The 19,717-nt window shown below is 41.0% G+C and overlaps 1 protein-coding gene across 1 annotated transcript in view; it reads left to right on the top strand.

Annotated features, from left to right (window-relative positions):
• BRF1 (BRF1 RNA polymerase III transcription initiation factor subunit) overlaps positions 1-17,203 on the top strand; it is a 437,396-nt gene extending 420,193 nt beyond the window's left edge. The window contains exons 16-18 of the mRNA XM_040332965.1: positions 4,043-4,094; positions 9,196-9,337; positions 16,794-17,203. Of these exons, the coding sequence (XP_040188899.1) occupies positions 4,043-4,094; positions 9,196-9,337; positions 16,794-16,831 (232 nt within the window). The 3' untranslated portion in view covers positions 16,832-17,203. The remainder of the gene's footprint in view (positions 1-4,042; positions 4,095-9,195; positions 9,338-16,793) is intronic.
• Positions 17,204-19,717: the final 2,514 nt, after the last annotated feature.

Below are 19,717 nucleotides of genomic sequence, written 5' to 3'. Positions count from 1 at the left end.
GAAAGGATGACCAGTAATTTTAATATCCACAAATGCCTGGTAGTTAGACATGTAGATTCTCCTTTGCAAGTCAGGAACATAGAAGAGATGCAAAAGCATAAAGGTAGAGTATTTTACTTGTCCGCTGCAGTTTTCTGTGATCTTTAGCATATCAGTAGTAGGTATACACACAATATACACATGTGAACTCTCTTAGTGTGAAATGTCACCCACACAAGCAAAGATATAAAGCAACTCTCTATTATGAGGTGAAGGTGTAATTAGAGTTATAATATCTCCAATATATTCCTCTTACAATGGACACATTGATACAGTAAGAATACAGAGAAATTCCCAGTGCTTTTTTTTTTAGTTTTCTTACATATTGTTCAGCTGCCTTGTCACAATCCGCTTTCTTCACTAACATAATAGCTACTGAATTATACCAGTAATTCCCCTCTGTCAAAGTTTTCTTTGTTCAAGTAAGCCATATTCTTTATCCTTTTCTCCCATTTTGCTTTGTAAGTGATATAAAGGGAAATTATTACCAGTATGTGTTGGGGCTGGGTGTCATTTAAGTAGAATTATAGGATCTGCCTCATTTACTATAGAGGGGCTGTGCCCACTAGTGATAGGCTGACTTCTTTCTTTGTAAAATCGTGAACCTTTTAGCTCTCCAGTTAATGTACTAGAAGCCCCGGAATGCCCTGACACCCAGCAGGCTTGTTCTTTAAAAACATGCTACTGTTCATCGCTGTTCAGGAGGAAGTACTGTAACAAATGCAACCGGTTCTGTAAGATGGAACAAGGCCTCACTGCTGCAAGGCAAAGGCCAACATCATACAGTAGCTGCTGACTATCCAAAAGGGCAAATACTTTAGCACCAAAGTTTTAGGGTATAGGGTTTGTTTCTGACATATATTTGTAGTCAGTGCTGAAGAACAAGCCTGCTCTAATGGGGGATCTGCTGTTGTTTGTGGTTCTTCTTGTTCTAATAGGCCTCTGATTGACAAGTATACTAGGAATGATGTGTAGTACGGCCCCAGAGTGGGGTCGATTGCATTACACCAGCTCTGTCACATCGCTGGGGACATCCCTTGTAGCCATGGCAGCCAGTGATGTGAGGGGTCCATATGGCAGCTCTGGCAGCAGCTGTTGGCTCTTGCGAAGGTCAGGACATGTGGTGAAAAAGCAATCTAGCTGTTTTCTTGTTAGGTGAAGCTGGGAAGAGCCCGTCTGGTCCCTGGAGGATCCCAGATTCTTTTCATTTTCCTCCACCGAACATGTGGAATTTCTGGCCTCAACAACACATACACATAATTTCATTCCATAACAGGAGAATCCAGTTTCGTTTTAATAAATGCAAACAGTTCAAATTGGGTTAAAACAGTACATCAAAGGCTTGTCACTGCAAATGAATGTCCTAATTATGGCAGGGCATTGTTGTACTTGTACTCTTCTAATATTGGGATAATATTGCGAATGCTTAGTTCACAAGACTTGCAGAAAGAACGAAGGTCACCTTATTTGTGCTGGAAATGTGCATTGTTCAGTTTAATTGTCTTTTTAAAATAATAAGCAAACGGTATTACTCATCCAATGTACACAAACAAGACGACTAGAGGTTGGGACTTTACATGAAGCAGGCAGGTGTAAGAAGTTTGAATTTATTGGAGATCAATCATGAATTGCATGAGGGTAGTCATGGGTAAACATAGAGAACCAATAAATTCCACTCAATGGATATCCATACAGCAATTACAATTTACCATTAAATTATAATACAAATCACATGGTACAAGTGATCATTACATAGTTAAAACATATAGTTGGCATAAAACGCGGCATATAGTAGCTCTATGCATTTCGTGGATTCCACTCTTCAGGAGCATGCACGTGGAAATTGAATGCTGTAGTATATTGATAACACAAATACATACTACAGGATTCGATTTCCACGTGCATGCTCCTGAAGAGTGGAATCCACAAAATGCATAGAGTTACTATATGACGTGTTTTATGCCAACTATATGTTTTAACTATGTAATGATCACCTGTACCATGTGATTTGTATTATTATTTAATGGTAAATTGTAATTGCTGTATGGATATCCATTATATGGAATTTATTGGTTCTCCGTGTTTACCCATGACTACTCTCATGCAATTCATTCATGATCAATCTCCAATAAATTCAAACTTCTTACACCTGCCTGCTTCATTTAAAGTCCCAACCTTTAGTCGTCTTGTTTGTGTCAATTAAATAGGGATGGAGGCAACGGACCTTACCAGTCCCAATGTTCTCTCTCCTTTTCTCATCCCATGTACAATATACCTCATTTACGTGACCCAACGTCTGGAATATCTATATATTATATATGCTGTGCTGGTCTGCAGTGTAAATTGGAGGTGATGGTAACCCCTCAAGTTTAGCATTGAAGGTAAAAACATTGCTGCAAAGGTTAGTTTTATAGTTGTGTGCCAGTTTATTTAGACAGAATGCCCTTAATGATTTTCAGACTAATTGCAGTGACAGGACTTGCCCATCACGGTCAGTGATACATATGCATACTTTATTATAAGAACACACATACTGTATAGCTGACAAACCCTTTGACAGATGAAACCATATGGGGGAGATGTACTAAAACTGGTGCACACAGAATCTGGTGGAGCTGGGCATAGTAACCAATTGGCTTCTAGATTTTATTGTCAAAGCTTAAAGCGGGGGTTCACCCCAAAAAAAATGTTTTAACATTACATTCAGCCGAGTTGTCAGAATGACAATCGGCTGTTTTTTTTTATTTTATCCCCGTACATACCGTATTTTCACCGCCGCTTCTGGGTATGTCTTCTGCGGGACTGGGCGTTCCTAATTGATTGACAGGCTTCCGACCGTCGCATACTGCGCGTCACGAGTTGCCGAGAGAAGCCGAACGTCGGTGCGCAGGCGCCGTATAGAGCCGACTCGCAGTCCGGCTTCTTTCGGCAACTCGTGACGCGCTGTATGCGACGGTCGGAAGCCTGTCAATCAGTTAGGAACGCCCAGTCCCGCAGAAGACATACCCGGAAGCGGCAGTGAAAATACGGTATGAACGAGGATAAAATAAAAAAAACAGCCGATTGTCATTCTGACAACTTGGCTGAATGTAATGTTAAACTTTTTTTTTTTGGGTGAACCCCCGCTTTAATGTTAGAAGCTGATTGGTTCCTATGTACAGCTGCACCAGATTCTGTGTGCACCAGTTTGGATAAATCACCCTCTATGTGTTTATATGTATTTATATTACAGGTATTTATTTCAATGCATTTGTGTATTTAGGCATTTGAAATTCTACCGTGAAGTGTTACTAAACCCACAACAGTAAAATCAGTCTGTACATGCAGTAAAACATGCTTGTTGTACGCACTGGGGAACCTAAGGGGTTAATCCTCTGCATTGTGTAAAACATGCTGTTTGATCCTGTCTTCTCTGATCCTCCTCTTCTTGCACAGTCCCCAATCTATCTGCTGATAGAACAGAGCCTTGGGGACAAGTTGCACATGCTCAGTTTGGTGTGTATTGCTAGAGTTTTTATTTTTTTCTTTGGAGGGTGCATGCGATCAGCACAGGGCCAATCTGCACTGTCCAGACAGAGTCCGAGGTCTTGCAGCCTCATAGGGCAATTGGGGGAGAATGAAAACTCCTCGTAAAAGCTTTAAACAGACACTAATGGAAGTCACAAGACTGCTATATACTGCTGATGAGAAAAGGTATTTAGCAGTTTATTTAATGTGAAAGCTGGCGGTGCGATACTTGCCATTATAGCATATGCTCTAGGAGCCAGCACTGGACACGGTTATGCTTTAAGTATTTAAATTACAAATCTCTGCAATCTGTAACTGTATTTTGCAGGAAATGGAAACTGCGCTTTTTCCTGCTCATGTGGTGACGCTGTGTGTTGCTGTAAGAAAACATTTACTGACAAAAATCTGTACTCGTGAAACTGCAGAACCCCTCGTGCGCCTTCATCTTTTATTAATTTTAAGCCTGCTGTTGATCACTTTCTATTTTGTCTTTCAGAATGAGACCTCTGGTTTCTATGCAACCATCGAAGAAGGCAGCAACGGAACAGGTAACTGTCACATTGCATTTTACTACCAAAAAGGTCAATGTACGTTGCAGCTTCACAATAAAAGACAGTCATGACTTGTTTGTGAAATCCTCCCCGATGTCTGTTTACAGTTAGCGGGGCATAGATTGTATCAAAATGCCATCTGTACAAATCAATCGACAACTTTTATTAGGGCTTTCTCTGAGGATAGCTGCAATTTCACGTATATGCATAGCGGTGGGAGACCAGCATATAACCCCCCCGTGGTGAGAGATTTCACATATGGATACACAGATGCCAGTCTCGGGTCAGTTATGAAGAATACCCGCTGTTTGATTAGTCTGGCAGTACTGAAAGAACCCATAACTGCTTGCTCGAGTGACAGATGCTTACAGCAAGATATGACATTCAGGATTTAATTCATGCACAGTGCAGAATTATGCACCTTAGAAGTTCAGATTTGTTGGTTGTATAAAAAAAATGAAAAAGTGTGTGTGTATATACATATATAGGGATATGCAATTAGCGGACCTCCAGCTGTTGCAGAACTACAAGTCTCATGAGGCATAGCAAGACTGACATCCACAAGCAGGACACCTAGAGGCAGAGGCATGATGGGACTTGTAGTTTTGCAACAGCTGGAGGTCCGCTAATTGCATATCCTTGGTATATACAGCACTCATTTATGCTAAGCACCGTGTGTGTGTGTGTGTGTATGTGTGTGTATATATATATATATATATATATATATATATATATATATATATATATACACACGAGCAGGGCCCTCTGATCCCTCCTGTATTGATTTGTATTGTAACTGTACTATCTTCCCTGATGTAAAGCGCTGCGCAAACTGTTGGCGCTATATAAATCCTGTATAATAATATATATATATATATGTGTGTGTGTGTGTGTGTGTGTGTGTGTGTGTATATATATACACACAGGGCTCAGCATAAATGAGTACACCCTAAAAGATTTATCAGAAAACCTTTACTTTCCTTTCAGAATCAACATTTTCGAAAGGGACACTATACTACAAAATACTCCCACAAATGCGGGCCATTCATTGCAACCAAGATTTGTTAATTTGCACACAAAAAAGTATTTTTCCTAACAAATTAATTCAAGATGTTGCAAAAATGAATACACCCCAATGAAAGTCTTAAGCCTTGTACACATGATTGGATTCTCCCGAAGTGAATTGTGTGTTGGTGGAAAATCCAACCGTTTGTACACTCCATCGGACAATTGTTGTCGGGTTTTCTGCAGACAAATGTTGGATGGCAGGCTTTAAAATTTTCTGTGGACAACAGTCTGTTGTCGGATTTTCCGATCGTTTGTACAAAAGTCCAAAGTACAAACAGGCATGCTTTGAATCAATGTTCACCAAACACAACATTAGCAGAAGATGCCCAAAGGGTGAAGCTAAAGAGCTGAAAAACCATGTAGTACGTCACTACATGTCCGAGAATTTGTCTGCGGAAAATCCGGTCGTGTGTACGAGGCTTTAGACTGGCTATACATTATACAATTTACTTCTACAAACTTTCCTTAAGGGTCCTTTCACACGGAGCGGACCGTTTTTGTGTCCGCTCCGTGTGTCCACAAAAGCTCAGCGGGGATCCTCCGTAATCCCCGCTGAGCTGTCGGCGGATAGGGCGGTCCCCGCACACAGTGCAGAGGCCGCCCTGTCTGTCCTCCACTCTCCCCTATGGGGAATCGGATGAAGACGGACCGTCTGTCCGTCTTCTTCCGATCCGTTCCGCCGGACGGAAGAAAAATAGGGTTTTCTTCCGTCCGAAAAAACGGATCCTGACGGACGCGGATGGTTGTGGATGCTCCATCCACTAACAGACGCGATCCCATAGGAATGCATTACAAGTCCGTAAACGGACTTGTAATAAACGAACGAACGGTCCGTCAATGTGAAAGGGGCCTTAGATTTACCAAAACCATATAATATGAGATCACACCTAAACACTTTGGGCCAGATCCACATAGAATTGGATAGGCGCAGCGTATCGGAGATACGCTACGCCGCCATATCTTACCTGGCTTTAAGTCGAATCCAGGAAGATTTTGCGCCGTAAGTTACGGCGGCGTAGTGTATTTCTGGCGGCGGAATTCAAATCGGCGATTAGGGGGCGCGATTCATTTAAATGAAGCGCGTCCCCGCGCCGATTGAACTGTGCATGCTCCGTTTCGAAATTTCCCTCCGTGCTTTGCACGAAATGACGTCGCAACAACGTCATTTTTTGAACTTCGACGTGACTTACGTCCATCCCTATTCACGGACGACTTCCGAAAAAAAAAAAAATCTAATTTCGACGCGGGAACGACGGCCATACTTAACATGGCAAGTCTATCTATACGCCGCAAAATAGCAGCTTTAACTATACGCCGGTGCATACCCGGTGCGGAAAACGACTTCACCCAGCGGGCGACAAAGTATTGCATCTACGATCCGAAGGCGTACGAAGCCGTACGCCTGTCGGATCGAACCCAGATGCCGTCGTATCTTGGTTTGAGGATTCAAACTAAAGATACGACGCGGGTAATTTGAAAGTAAGCCGGCGTATCAGTAGATACGCCGGCGTACTCGCTATGAGGATCTGGCCCTTTGAATTTGTATGCAATCAGGCATGCCCTTCCACTACATAGTCTAAGGTAAATTTAAGCAGTGGAAACAGCCTCCGCTAAGTGCCTAAAAACCGCCTCCTATTCATTCAAGTGTGACTTTTCACATTGGGGCGGCGAGCTTGTGGGACATTCCTGAAAAGTCCTGCAAGCAGCATCTTTGTGGAGGGTTGGGAGCGGTGTATTTAGCGCTCCAAACACGCCCTGCCCATTGGAATGAAGTGAGAAATTAAGACAAAGAAAACAAAAACATTTAGAAGGGAAATCGAAGGAAAAGGTAAGTGAACCAACAATGCACTAGCTTAAGGAACCTATTTAGAAAATAAAAAGCAAACCTTTACAACCCCTTTAATCCTGTGTCAAATCTTTAGCCAGCAACTATAATGCACTTGCTCAGCCACCACAGGGCACTAACTGTCCTTTCGACGCTTCTACAGCAGACTGCTAAATTGCCTTATTTCTGTCAGAACTAAAGGATGATTATATAACTCCAGTATTTAGCATTTTGAACAGAATGACAATGATATAAAAAGTATTAAACTTGTCAAACTGCTCAATACACTGCCTAGGGACAAGCATTGTGACTTTTATTCTTGCTCATTACAAAAATGGCACAATTTTAGATGTGCAGCAGGATGGAGATGGGCGAGATAATTAGGAAGAGGTCACATTTTAATTAGGTGATTTCTTTCCTCCTGCAGTCTCCACGAGTCAATGAGCAGCTTATGCTTGGTTCCACACCACTCAAATGCTGGATGGAAATTCTCAGCATGAAGCGTCCCAAGGAACAAAGTTTCCACTGGTGACACTTAATCCCATTTTTTGGATTGGTTCTGTAAGACTTTGAATACTTAACCCCTATGGATGCAGAACACTGTCCCTTCTGAGATCAGAAGAAAATGATTACTTGGATTTTTTTTTTTTCCTTTATTTCACATTTTAAAGGATTTGTTTCCTAGCAGTAATGGTTACTGAGTTCAATTTGTGTGCTTTAGAATCTGTTGTCTATGAATATACTATAATTCCCTAGTAGCTCTGTAAAGAAGGTATGGTACATATTGACTGTAATTGCTAAACATTGAATAAAAACTTGTCAAAAAAACTTCTCCTTATAGCACCCAGTCAGATTTTAGGCTGTCTGTCAATATATTGTAGAAGGAGCAGACGCATCTGATTGGCCGATATGGACTATATACCATACTTTTCTTCCTCTGGGAAGCAACTTCAGTTTAATAATCTACAATCATTGGTGCTTTATATAGCACAGTTAATTTAAGCAGCACTTGAAGCGAAGGTTCACTCTAATAGCATGTATATCTGACCAACTCCCTTATATTCGTAACAAGTACTGTCCGCAATTAGTTTTTTTTTTATTTGCTGTACGTACCTTGTAATAAATGTTTTCAATCTACTTCTCCCCGCGGGAGTAGGCGTTTCTATACCTAGGGGGATTGTCATCTGGGAGGTCGCCCAGATGATTGACGTCTGTTCCCCCCAGCGGATAAGGCCCCGCCCCCCGTATTGCGTAGGCGTGCACGAGTTATGTGGTTTCCGAAAGAAGCTGAACATGCAGAGCGCAGGCGTATAGAGCAGACTCACATCTCCGCATTTTCGGATTTTTTCGGAAACCCTGTAACTCGTGCGCGCCTACGCATTACGGGGGCGGGGCCTTATCCGCTGGTGGGAACAGATGTCAATCATCTGGGTGACCTCCCAGATGACAATCCCCCTAGGCATAGAAACGCCTACTCCCGCGGGGAGAAGTAGATTGAAAAAATGGATTACAAGGTACGTACAGCATTAAAAAAAAATAATTGCGGACAGTACTTGTTACGAATATAAGGGAGTTGGTCAGATATACATGCTATTAGGGTGAACCTCCGCTTTAACATATATATTGTACATTCACATGAGTCCCTGCCCTTAAGGAGCTTGCAATCTAAGAACCCTGACTCATATTCATACATAGACATACTAGGGCCAACTAAGACAGGATCCAAAAACCTACCAGCATGTCTTCGGAGTGTGGGAGGAAAGGAGGAGTTTCTAGAGGAAGCCAACGTAGGCACAAGGAGAACATGCAAACTCCAGGCAGGTGGTGCCATGATTGGGATGTGAATCAACATCTCTAGTGCCGCTAGACAGATGTGCTAACCACTTACCCACTTTTCTCAGGAGTCATTCATTGATTGAAAAGTTGTGAACATGTTTATCTAAAATGACCTTGGTCTTACGGTGCAGTCATTTTCATACAAATTTTCTGAGCTAGAATGTACGTTTGAGCTTCTGTGTTACTTAGTAAAAACAAGTCATAATTCATCAGATGCTGTCTTGTATGTGACCTCATCCAGTGTGGTAGCACACGGTCTGTTTAGTTTTGACTTGGCAGTAAATCTTAATTAGCTGAGAGATCAGGTATGTCTGCAGAGGTTATCCTAACCCTGTATCCGTTGCGTGAACTGTGTTTTTTTTTTTCCAGCAACCTACCGGGATCACTGAGAGTCAGCCTAATGTATTGGTGGAGTCTGGGCCAGTCGCATACAACCATGAGGATGAAGAGGAGGAGGAGGAAGAAGAGGAGGAGCACTGCGTAAGCGCACTTGAGTTATTGGGGGGACGCGGTAAGTACTCGTTAAAAAAATTCTTACCTAACTTCATGATAACATTTCTTAAAGGCCATTAGTGGGCCCTCTGTCCTTCTACAAAGAACTTGTGCTTCGTTGATACCTGCATCAAATTTCTTCCTGATTTGACAGACTGTGCACAATGAAGCTTTTCTTGGTTTTCTCCATAGAAATTGTAATGATGGGACTATTGGTTCTCTATATGTTTATTGAGGGCACACAGCTACCCAATCCTTACATGGCTTGCTTGGATCAGTCACACAGCTTGCTTTCATTAAACTGCATGTGGCTAGCCTCTTGGATTAACCACTTCAGCCCCGGAAGGTTTTACCCCCTTAATGAGCAGGCTTATTTTTGCAATACGGCACTATGTTACTTTAACTGACAATTGCGCGGTTGTGCGACGCTGTACCCAAATCACTTTTTTTTTGTCCTTTTTTCCCCCCACAAATAGAGCTTTCTTTTGGTTGTATCTGATCACCTCTGCGGTTAAAAAAGAGCAACAATTTTGAAAACAATATTTTTTACTTTCTGCTATAAAACACACCCAATAAAAATTTTGTTTAGTGAATTTCTTCATCAATTTAGGCCAATATGTATTCTGCTACATATTTTTGGGTAAAAAAAAAAATTCCGATAAGCGTATATTGATTGGTTTGCACAAAAGTTATAACGTCTACAAACTCAGGGATATTTTTATGGCATTTTTCTAAAAAAATAAAATTTTGTTTACTAGTAATGGCGACGATCAGTGATTTTTAGCGGGACTGCGGCGTACAAATCAGACACCTGACTGACAATTTTAACACTTTTTGGGAACCAGTGACATTATTACAGCTGATGACTGCTAAAAATATGCACTGTTACTGTACTAATGACACTGGCAGGGAAGGGGTTAACAGCAGGGGCGATCAAAGGGTTAAAGCGGAGTTCCAACCACAATTGGCATTTTTTAAATGTATGTCCTTTCATCCTGCGTTTTTATAATATAAATCTGGTCACTTACTATTTTTCAATCCGCCGCCGATCCGCATAGATATTCAAAAAAGATAGTTTATAAAACTATGTCCACACCGTTGTCATTTTTCTTGTGGGCATTGTGAAGCCTACAAGCACTTACTTCCTGGAAGTCTTGGATGGGGAGTGATAATTGGACAGCGCACTGCATCCTGGGAAATGATGACACACATTTCCCAGGAGCATTAGAGGGGGATGATGTCAGAATCCTAGGTGGTTTCAAAGGCAGATTTCGTGGGACCGCATAGCAACAGGCATTTCCAGATGAGTAAAAAAAAAAAAAAAACTTTTTTTTTTTCTTTTTTAGTCGTAAGCTACAGTTTAAAGCACAATTGTTTTTTTGTTGGAACCTCCACTTTAAGTGTGTCCCTAGGGGGTGTTGTGTGGGGGGGATGGACTGACTGCTTAGCAGGAACAGAAGATCTGTGTCCTCCCCTGTCAGAACGGTGAGCTGCCTTGTTTACATAGGTAGATCACTGTTCTGCCTCTCTGGGGGAACAATTTGCGGGTGGCTGGCGAACATCGGGTCCTCCGGACCCCCTAATTGGTTCCTCCTCTGTTCAATGGGCACAGGCGTGTGCTCGCAGTATCTGTTGCACAAAAAGACAAACAGGTACGTGATTTTGCGTAATATAGCCACCCTGCCGCAGTATATATGCTGTGGGCGGTCTTTAAGTGGTTAACATGAGCTTCACTTTTATTTTTATAATTAACCATTTTTAATAAGGCATTGTTCAAAGATACATCGCTTTGCATGGCAGTTTACACTTTTTTAAAAAAAAAAAAGGCTACACAAATACATGTGGTAACGGATCAGAGAGATTGACGTCAGTATGACCAACATCAAACATAGAACAGTCAGTTAAGTCTGTGACATGCTATTTAGTTTGCTGTTGTTGGCATTAACATATGGGCATGGCTGAAATGACAAAAGTAACTTTCATTTCTGTATGGTAATAAATAGAAGCTTTAGATACTCCATCCTCCTAAGCTTACAGTAAGATTGCGAGCTTCACTTTTATTTTAGCATTTACATTGCTTTTGTAACTTGCACAAAACCCCCAGGATCGCTTTTATACGTTTTTATGAAGTGGTCAGCTATGGTTGGGTAAACCTGTCTCGGCTCATGATCAGCCTGGGTATGAGTTGCAATCCTCGAGGTTGAGAGATATCCTTCCAAACAATATCGCTGTAAAGAAGCCTCTTTGCCAGGTTTAGGCTATGTTCACACTGATCCGCCAAGAAAGAATGCACGTCTTCCGATCCGACTTTAATCCAACCACACAAGGCGCTTTGAGTCTGGTATGAATCTTAAGGAAACCCCACGCTAAAATCCATACTAGACCCTTATCTGGGCATGCTGCCCAGCAGGTCTGGAAAGTGGGGGGGGGGTGAGCAAACACCCCCTCCTATACCAAACCAGGCCAAATGCCTGCAACATGGGGGGTTGGGTGCTTTGGGGCAGGGGGGCTTTGTGCCCCAACCACCCCAGAAAGCACCTTGTCCCCATGTTGATGGGGACAAGCGCCACCGTTGGCGGTGGCTGTCGGGGTCTGCGGCAGGGGGCTTATCGGAATCTGGAAGCCCCCTTTGAAAGTTGTACCTTTACCCAGTCACCACTTTAAAAAAAAAGCGTGTCGTTTTAAATAAAAACGAGAGATAAACAATGAAAAAATCGTTTTTGACAAGTCCTTATTAAAAGTGAAGAATGTGCCCCGTCGTAGCTCCATTGTGCCTTTTTTTTCTCTGGTTCCGCCATGATGTGTTTTTCCTTTGGTCTTCTCCCTCTGGTGATGTATTCTTCCTCTGGTCTTCTATGACGCTGGCTCCCATCATTGTCATCTGCAAAGTCTGCCAGTTCTTATATAGCCAAGGGGCGTGGCCATCCGGTGATGTCACCATGAGACTTTGCCCCTTGTAACGCCATGGGTATAGTCCAGCGGAGGGGGGAGTTTTGACGTTGGGTTCCCCCTCAAGATGCTCAGTCGCATGCCAAAGTTGAAGCAGTTAAGATGATGATCCCAACTTCCATTCAAATCAATGGGCTGAAATTGTGCCTAAGGCGGACCAAAGTAGTGCAGGCAGTGTTAATTTCATCGACTAAATGAATACGATTACTAAGACTAAAACATGACTAAAACTAAAATGTAATTTTAGTCAAAAGACTGATGCCGCGTACACACGATCATTTTTCGGCATGAAAAAAAACTTTGTTTTTCAAAAACGTAATTTAAAATGATCGTGTGTGGGCTACACATCCTTTTTCAGGTTCTGAAAAACAACCAAAAAAAAAATTTGAACATGCTGCATTTTTTAATGTCGTTTTTCGGGTTGTAAAAAATGATCGTGTGTTGGCTAAAACGACGTTAAAAAACCTGCGCATGCTCAGAAGCAAGTTATGAGACTGGAGCGCTCGTTCTGGTAAAACTACCGTTCATTCATTACGCTGTAACAGACAGAAAAGCGCAAATCGTCTTTTACTAACACGGAATCAACTAAAGCAGCCCAAAGGCGAATGGAACTTCCCCTTTAAAGTGCCTTCGTACGCGTTGTACGTCACCACACTTTGCTACATCATTTTTTTTAAAACGATGGTGTGTAGGCAAAGCCGTTTTAATGATGAAGTTGGGAAAACTTCGTTTTTTGGACATGCTGAAAAATGATCGTGTGTACGCGGCATAAGACTAAAACTAAATTGAAATTTGACTTCAAGATTAACACTGGTCTGTAGTGCATGTTCATACCTCAATACCATAAATAAGAACATATGAGATTTTTCAGTCCAGCATTATAGAAGTTGTTTGGAAATTGTAGAGAAATGTTCATTTAATGCATTACAATTTAGTTACACCCATTAGATTTTAGACGACTAAAATTAGTTTTAGTTGACTAAAACGCACTGGAGATTTAGTCGACTAAATACGACTAAAACAATTGCAGAAGACTAAAATGGGACTAAAACAAAAATGTCATTTTAGTCCTAAGACTAAAACGAAATCAAAATTTGCTGCCAAAATTAACACGGAGTGCAGGAAGCGTATTCAAAGTTGGAACGACACAAGTCAGACCAGTTAAGACGGCGCGCTTAGGGAACCATTGATTCTGATATGTCATGCGACTGGAAGTCGGAGCACATGTTGGACCAGTGTGAACTGGCCCTTATGCAGATTTTGTACAACTGTTTCAATTGATCCCAGATGATATGGACATATAATACCTGTATCAAATATCCAAATGTGTCTTTATGTATGTGGCCTTTCTAGATTGGAATATCAGGTGACCCAAAATAAAATGGAAATTTTATTTGATCCGAGTCTCAAAAACAAAATATCAAAACACGAGGTATATTCCTTTCGTACACCATATGGGAATCGACCATGTGGTTAAAATGGTGCTGCAAAAACTGCCAACTAGTCACAGTATACAACATGGATAAAATAAGTCACGAGCACATAAATAAGTTTGTTTCAAGGTACACAGCTCTTTATTCTGGTATGATCACACAGACGAGTAAACCCCGGACATGTTCATGTATGCCTGAAGAAGGGTTCCTGCATGGTCCTAAAACATTGCTTTTCTATGTGACCATCCAAAATTAAAGAGCTTTGCACTTTAAAACAGTGTGTTGGTGACCAACACTCCACAACATAATGCCTCATTCATAGATGGAGTGTGTGGGCCAACCTCTTGCTGCTTTGCGGCAGGCAATTGCTTTTAGCTTATTTTCCCCCTTATAATTTCTTGAAGGCAATTTGTAATTTTTACACGTCTTCCCAAGAAGGGTTATATTATTTTGCAATAAAGAACAGTACATCTTGTAAAGAGCTGCCTGGGTAATTCAATTTGCCTATTTACTGTGGATGTACAAGAAATAAAAAAAGCAAGTTAGCTTAAAATTCACAGAAATCCAGTACTGCCTTGCAATAATTTCAATTTATTAAACTGATGGGCACAGGCACACTCGAGATTAGAATGTGTATTGGAAATGTTTTGTTTACCTTGTCTGTGAAGGTTCTCATTTATCCAAGTCATGGTATATTAAGTAGTAGTTAGTTACAATCCACTGGACTTGTTTTAGAATGTTGAAGACATTTTGTATCTTCTCCAAATAATTTCTTCAGTTCTAATGAAAGTTGGGAACATATCTCAGGATTTATATAGTCACACAGGAAGCACCAAAAGGTTATTGTCCAAGAATGGGATTTAAATTTGCACTAGTTTAACCACTTCCCGCCCGGCCTATAGCAGAATGATGAAGATTTGAGCCATGATTAAGCACTAGCAAGAGTGCGAAACTAGTCGGCTGTCCTGGTTTATGGTTGTGGTGATTATGCATGTTCCTGCTTGAAAATAAAAGACAACTTTTTTGAAAAGTTATTTCGGAGTGCGGCTGTCCATCTCCTTCTTCCTATTGCTACTATAGCAGAATGACAGTCCAGCAGTGGTTGTGTTATCCTGACTGGTCGTCATATGACGTCCAGCAGGATAACAGCCGCCGCGTGCCCGTTTTTTTTTAGTGGGAGGATGTGATTATTTTTATCAGATTTTTATTTTTTTCTGGGACCACATTAGGGAGGTTCTTAAGCCTTGTACACACGATCGGATTTTCCGACAACAAATGTGTGAAGGAAGGGTTTTGTTTGTATGCTTCATCGGACAATTGTTGTCGGATTTTCTGACAACAAATGTTTTATAGCATGCTCTCAAATTTTCCGACAACAAATGTGTCTTGTCGGATTATTCCGATTGTGTGTACACAAGTCCATCGGGAAAAAAAATCAAAAGTACAAACACGCATGCTCCCAACTAGCACTAACCATAATGCCGCCTGCACACGACCGTTATTTATATCATGGAAAAAACAGTTTTTCTCGACGCAATTCCTCTCAAGCCTGCCTTGCCCACACACGATCGTGAAAAAAAATGCTCGAGCAAAGCGTGGTGACGTACAACATGTACGAAGAGGAAGTTTCATTTGAATGGTGCCACCCTTTGGGCTGATTTTGTGTTACCGCGTGTCGGTAAAAGTTTGAGAGATGATTCGCGCTTTTCAGTCTTCGTGCTTTTCAGTCTGTTGCAGCGTGATGAATGTGCCATCTCCATTACGAATGCTAGTTTTACGAGAACAAGCGCTCCCGTCTCATAACTTGCTTCTGAGCATGCACGTTTTTCCCTATCGTTAAAGCGTACGCACGACCGGTTTTCATGACGTGACAAACTACGAGAAAAAATAGAGCAGGTTCTAGATTTTTAATGGGCATTTTTCTCGTCTACAAAAATGCTCCGGAGCATACACACAACCGTTTTTCACGACCAATTTAAAAAATTGCATTTTTCCCCGTCATGAAAAACGGTCGTGTGTACGCGGCATAAGACAACATTAGCAGAAATTTCCCAAAGGGTGGCTCTAAAGAGCTGAAAAAACACGTAGTGTCGTGTATGTTGGCTGAAAAAGTTCTGCCGTCTGTATGCAGAATAAGTTCACGGCTAACGCCCTTCGCACAAAATTTCACAGATTTGTCCGATGGCATTTAGATCATGTGTATGAGGCTTAACTCTTTTCCTTGCAAAAAATGGAGGATGCAGCAAGTCATGAACAGCAATAAAAACCTTGTCAGAAGATCTAATCCTTTTCTACTCTACATATTGTTTTGTTCCCATTTGAAGGATTTCCTATAGTTTCCTATCCTAAATGTAAGTGAGGGGAACTCTCCTCGAACAAAGAATACAGATAGTAATAAATGCCCAACAAAGGCTAACCCTTCCCCATCCTATCCAAAATGATGTAAACGGTTTTGGCTGCAGTTGGGCCTCAACAAAAACTTGCTCCGATCTAAAAGGCTGCTATTTCTGACCTCTCTTAAAAATACTAATTGCTTGGCTCTCATGTTCCACCAATGTGTTTGGGTCTTTGGGTGACAAGCCTTGAGAAAGTTGAACGTTCCTGATCTGTATGCTTGTCCTTGGTCAGTATCTCAAACTTTTTAAAACCAGACACAACCAAGCAACTAGAATTGTTGCGGTCATGGTGGAAAGATGCACTCGTTTTAAGAACCCACTGCTGTACTTTTGTAACCTGCTTGCTTGCTTGCTCAGGTTGATGCGGCCACTATCCTATTGGTCCGTTTTCATAAATGAGAAACTGTGTATCCCACTTTATTTACAGCTAAATGTATTTTCCAGCTCCTAATTTTGCTCCTTAAAATGCAATAAGACAAAAAACAGAAAATTGATGGTACGCCATAAACCATCGCTAGCCGCAGGTCTTAATGTTGGCTGGTCATTCTGTCTCTGTGTCAGTTTACTGCATCGTAAGAATTAATCAGAGCATAAATTCTTAGATTAACATGGCAACACAATTATCTTTTTTTTTTTTTTTCTTCCCCATCATCTTGGAATTGCAGCATATTAAACGCAACATTTTGTTTTATTTCAGATTATGGCTGCGAGCTGGATGACGACGACGGGTATTGACCTTTGCGACATGACCAATTATGGAGCTTGATCAATGATCTTTGTAATATATGGACTTGTATCAATGCTGTTCTGTGATCAGCATAATTATACATAGTAGCTGGCGTTTTGTAATGAAATGGATTTTACAAAATGTTACTTTTGGTCAGTTGTCAATGGCCGTTGACTCATAACTGCTATTTATTGGGTTTATAGTACTTGAAACTTTTGTTACTTTTTTTTTTCTTTAATAATATTTCGCTGTAATAATTTTTTGATACATTTGTTCTTAGGATTAAACCCAGCAAGCATAGAGTAAAACGTAATGTATTGTTACACGTCTGCTTCCCTCAAGAGAAATAGTTAAAGGGTAACTTCACTTTCGTGGGAAAAGAAATTGGCAATAAATATATATATTTATATGTAGTGTATACAATTGCAACACAAGTGATATTGTAATTGACTATTATTAAAAATTACTTTTTTTTTCAATCTGCAGCTCTGTAATTTACTGTAATGTGCAATGCAATATGGCTAGCTAGAAGCATTCTTTACACTCAGTGTACAGAACGCCCCCCCACCGCAGATATGTAATTTCCTGCTTGTGTGATTGGGTCAATGATTTTCCCAGAAAGTCTGCACCAAGACCCACATTTGATTTTAAGCATCACCTGCAACAAAAATTTAATTTTTGGTGGGATGCACCCAAAGGGAAATCATAAAGGGTTGCAGACCCTGCAATTTTCCTCATTGGAGCCCTGCAGGTGCAGCAGCTGATTGATGATCACAAAACCACAGATTCACTCGGCACATAGACAAAACGGCTATTCCTCCAGAATAACAAAAGGTAGGAATCTGCAACAAAGTTTGTTAAAATCCTTGCAATGTACATAGATCACCCAGAGGGGAATGTTTTTTTCTCTTACCAGAAGTGGAGTTACTCTTTAAATTCGCCTAGGTCCTGTAGCTTAAAGTTGAGGTCTGGCCAAAAGGTAATCTTAAACCTGCTCCCGCCCCAATTCTAAGCCCTATGCTAAATAATTTGTAAAAGAAAGATGTGTATTCTTACGTAATCTAAGGGCACACTGGTCCAGTCACATGATCTCCACAGCGGCTGGCTTCAGGGGAGAGGCACCGACAACAGATGCAGAGACTGTGTGGTGACATCACCCATAGACTTAATATGGGGCATCGATTGTCCGCTGCCCCTACTCTGCACTGAAGTTGGCGCTGAGACCCAACCACATGACTGGACCAGAACCCGTAGATTAGGAAAGTATACAGATTTTTCATTAGAAAGGGGGTGGGAGTAGGTTTAAGCTTAGTTAGCTTTAAGTCCAGAACATCTCATTACGAACACCTATATTGAATGCATACTAGACACTTCTAGCTGGCAAACATATTATGATGCACAATGAAATGAGGGGTAAGAGATTAGAAATTCAAAAGTATCTAAACCTAAACAAAAATGTAATATATTGCAGCTTAGCAGTCCTTAAATGCATTAATTGATTTCAGGCTTTTCAAATCCCCCCCCCCCCCACACCCTTACTGTCATCTGGTGATCCTGCTATTACATGCACATCTTGTCCCTTTGTATCTACTGTAATTTCTCCATTGTATTTATGGAGGGACCACCAATGTCACCCAGGCTGAACTTCAAACATATTTTTGATAACAGCAAACAAACACTCTTGTGCTAAATTAGTGTGATGCCTGGGGTGGTCTACTACTCAAGGGATACTTTCTCTGGCCTTGCTGCCCTCCAGGATATCCTAGTAGTCATAAAAAAAGATAGAAAAAATAGAGGGTGCACCAGCCTAGTGCATTATCCCAATTACATATGTTTATTGATAAAAACTGCTCACAAACATGTGGAGAAATATTGCTTGTGAAAGCCACCTATTTGTGGCAGTCCTGAAACTTACAGTCTCCAGATGACAGAGGGGAGGACATCGGGACCGCTACTGGCTGACATGTTTCAAAGGAGTACCTTTTTCCTCAGAGCCTAGCAGTAATGACTCCTTCAGCTTGTTATATACACATGTATATTTATAGGACACATCCCATGAGAGCAAAAGGCCCCCCAACCACTGAACCTTCACCTTCAGTGTTTGGGGGCCTTTGGCTCTCATGGGATGTGTCCTTTGAATGTACATGTGTATATAACAAGCTGAAGGAGTCATTACTGCTAGGCTCAGAGGAAGAAGGCACTCCTTCGAAACTCGTCAGCCAGTAGCGGTCCTGATGTCTTCCCCTCTGTCATCTGGAGACTGTTAGTTTCAGGACTGATTGCCACAAATAGGTGGTTTTTACAAGCAATATTTCGCCACGTGTTTGTGAGTAGTATTTACCGGAACCTTGTTTTTATCAATAAATATATATAATTGGGATAATGCGCCCTCTCTTTTTTCCATCTTTTTTTTTTTTTACTTCAAACATCTCTGCCCTTTTCATCTCTATTAAATGGGGGATGCTGGAATTTGTGGTTTACACAAATAAGCATAGTTTTATGCTTAGAAATCAGCTTACAAGAAGCAACAAGGTTTCTGGCAAGATCAGCAGGTATTTTCTGTATTTGCTGAAATATTCTTAGACTGAAAAAAAAAAAAAAAAAATGTACAGGTGAAACTCGAAAAATTAGAATATCGTGCAAAAGTTCATTTATTTCACTAATGCAACTTAAAAGGTGAAACTAATATATGAGATAAACTCATTACATGCAAAGCAAGATAGTTCAAGCTGTGATTTGTCATAATTGTGACGATTTATGTCTTACAGCTCATGAAAACCGCAAATCTACAATCTCATAAAATTAGAATATTGGGAAAAGGTGCAATATTCTAGGCTCAGTGTCCCACTCTAATCAGCTAATTAAGCCATAACACCTGCAAAGGGTTCCTGAGC

This window comes from Rana temporaria, chromosome 13 (genome assembly GCF_905171775.1).
Source record: "Rana temporaria chromosome 13, aRanTem1.1, whole genome shotgun sequence".
In the NCBI taxonomy this organism is placed as follows: Eukaryota; Metazoa; Chordata; class Amphibia; order Anura; family Ranidae; genus Rana; species Rana temporaria.
The sequence above is the reverse complement of the archived record's forward strand: the minus strand, read 5'-3'. Positions and strand labels throughout refer to the sequence as shown.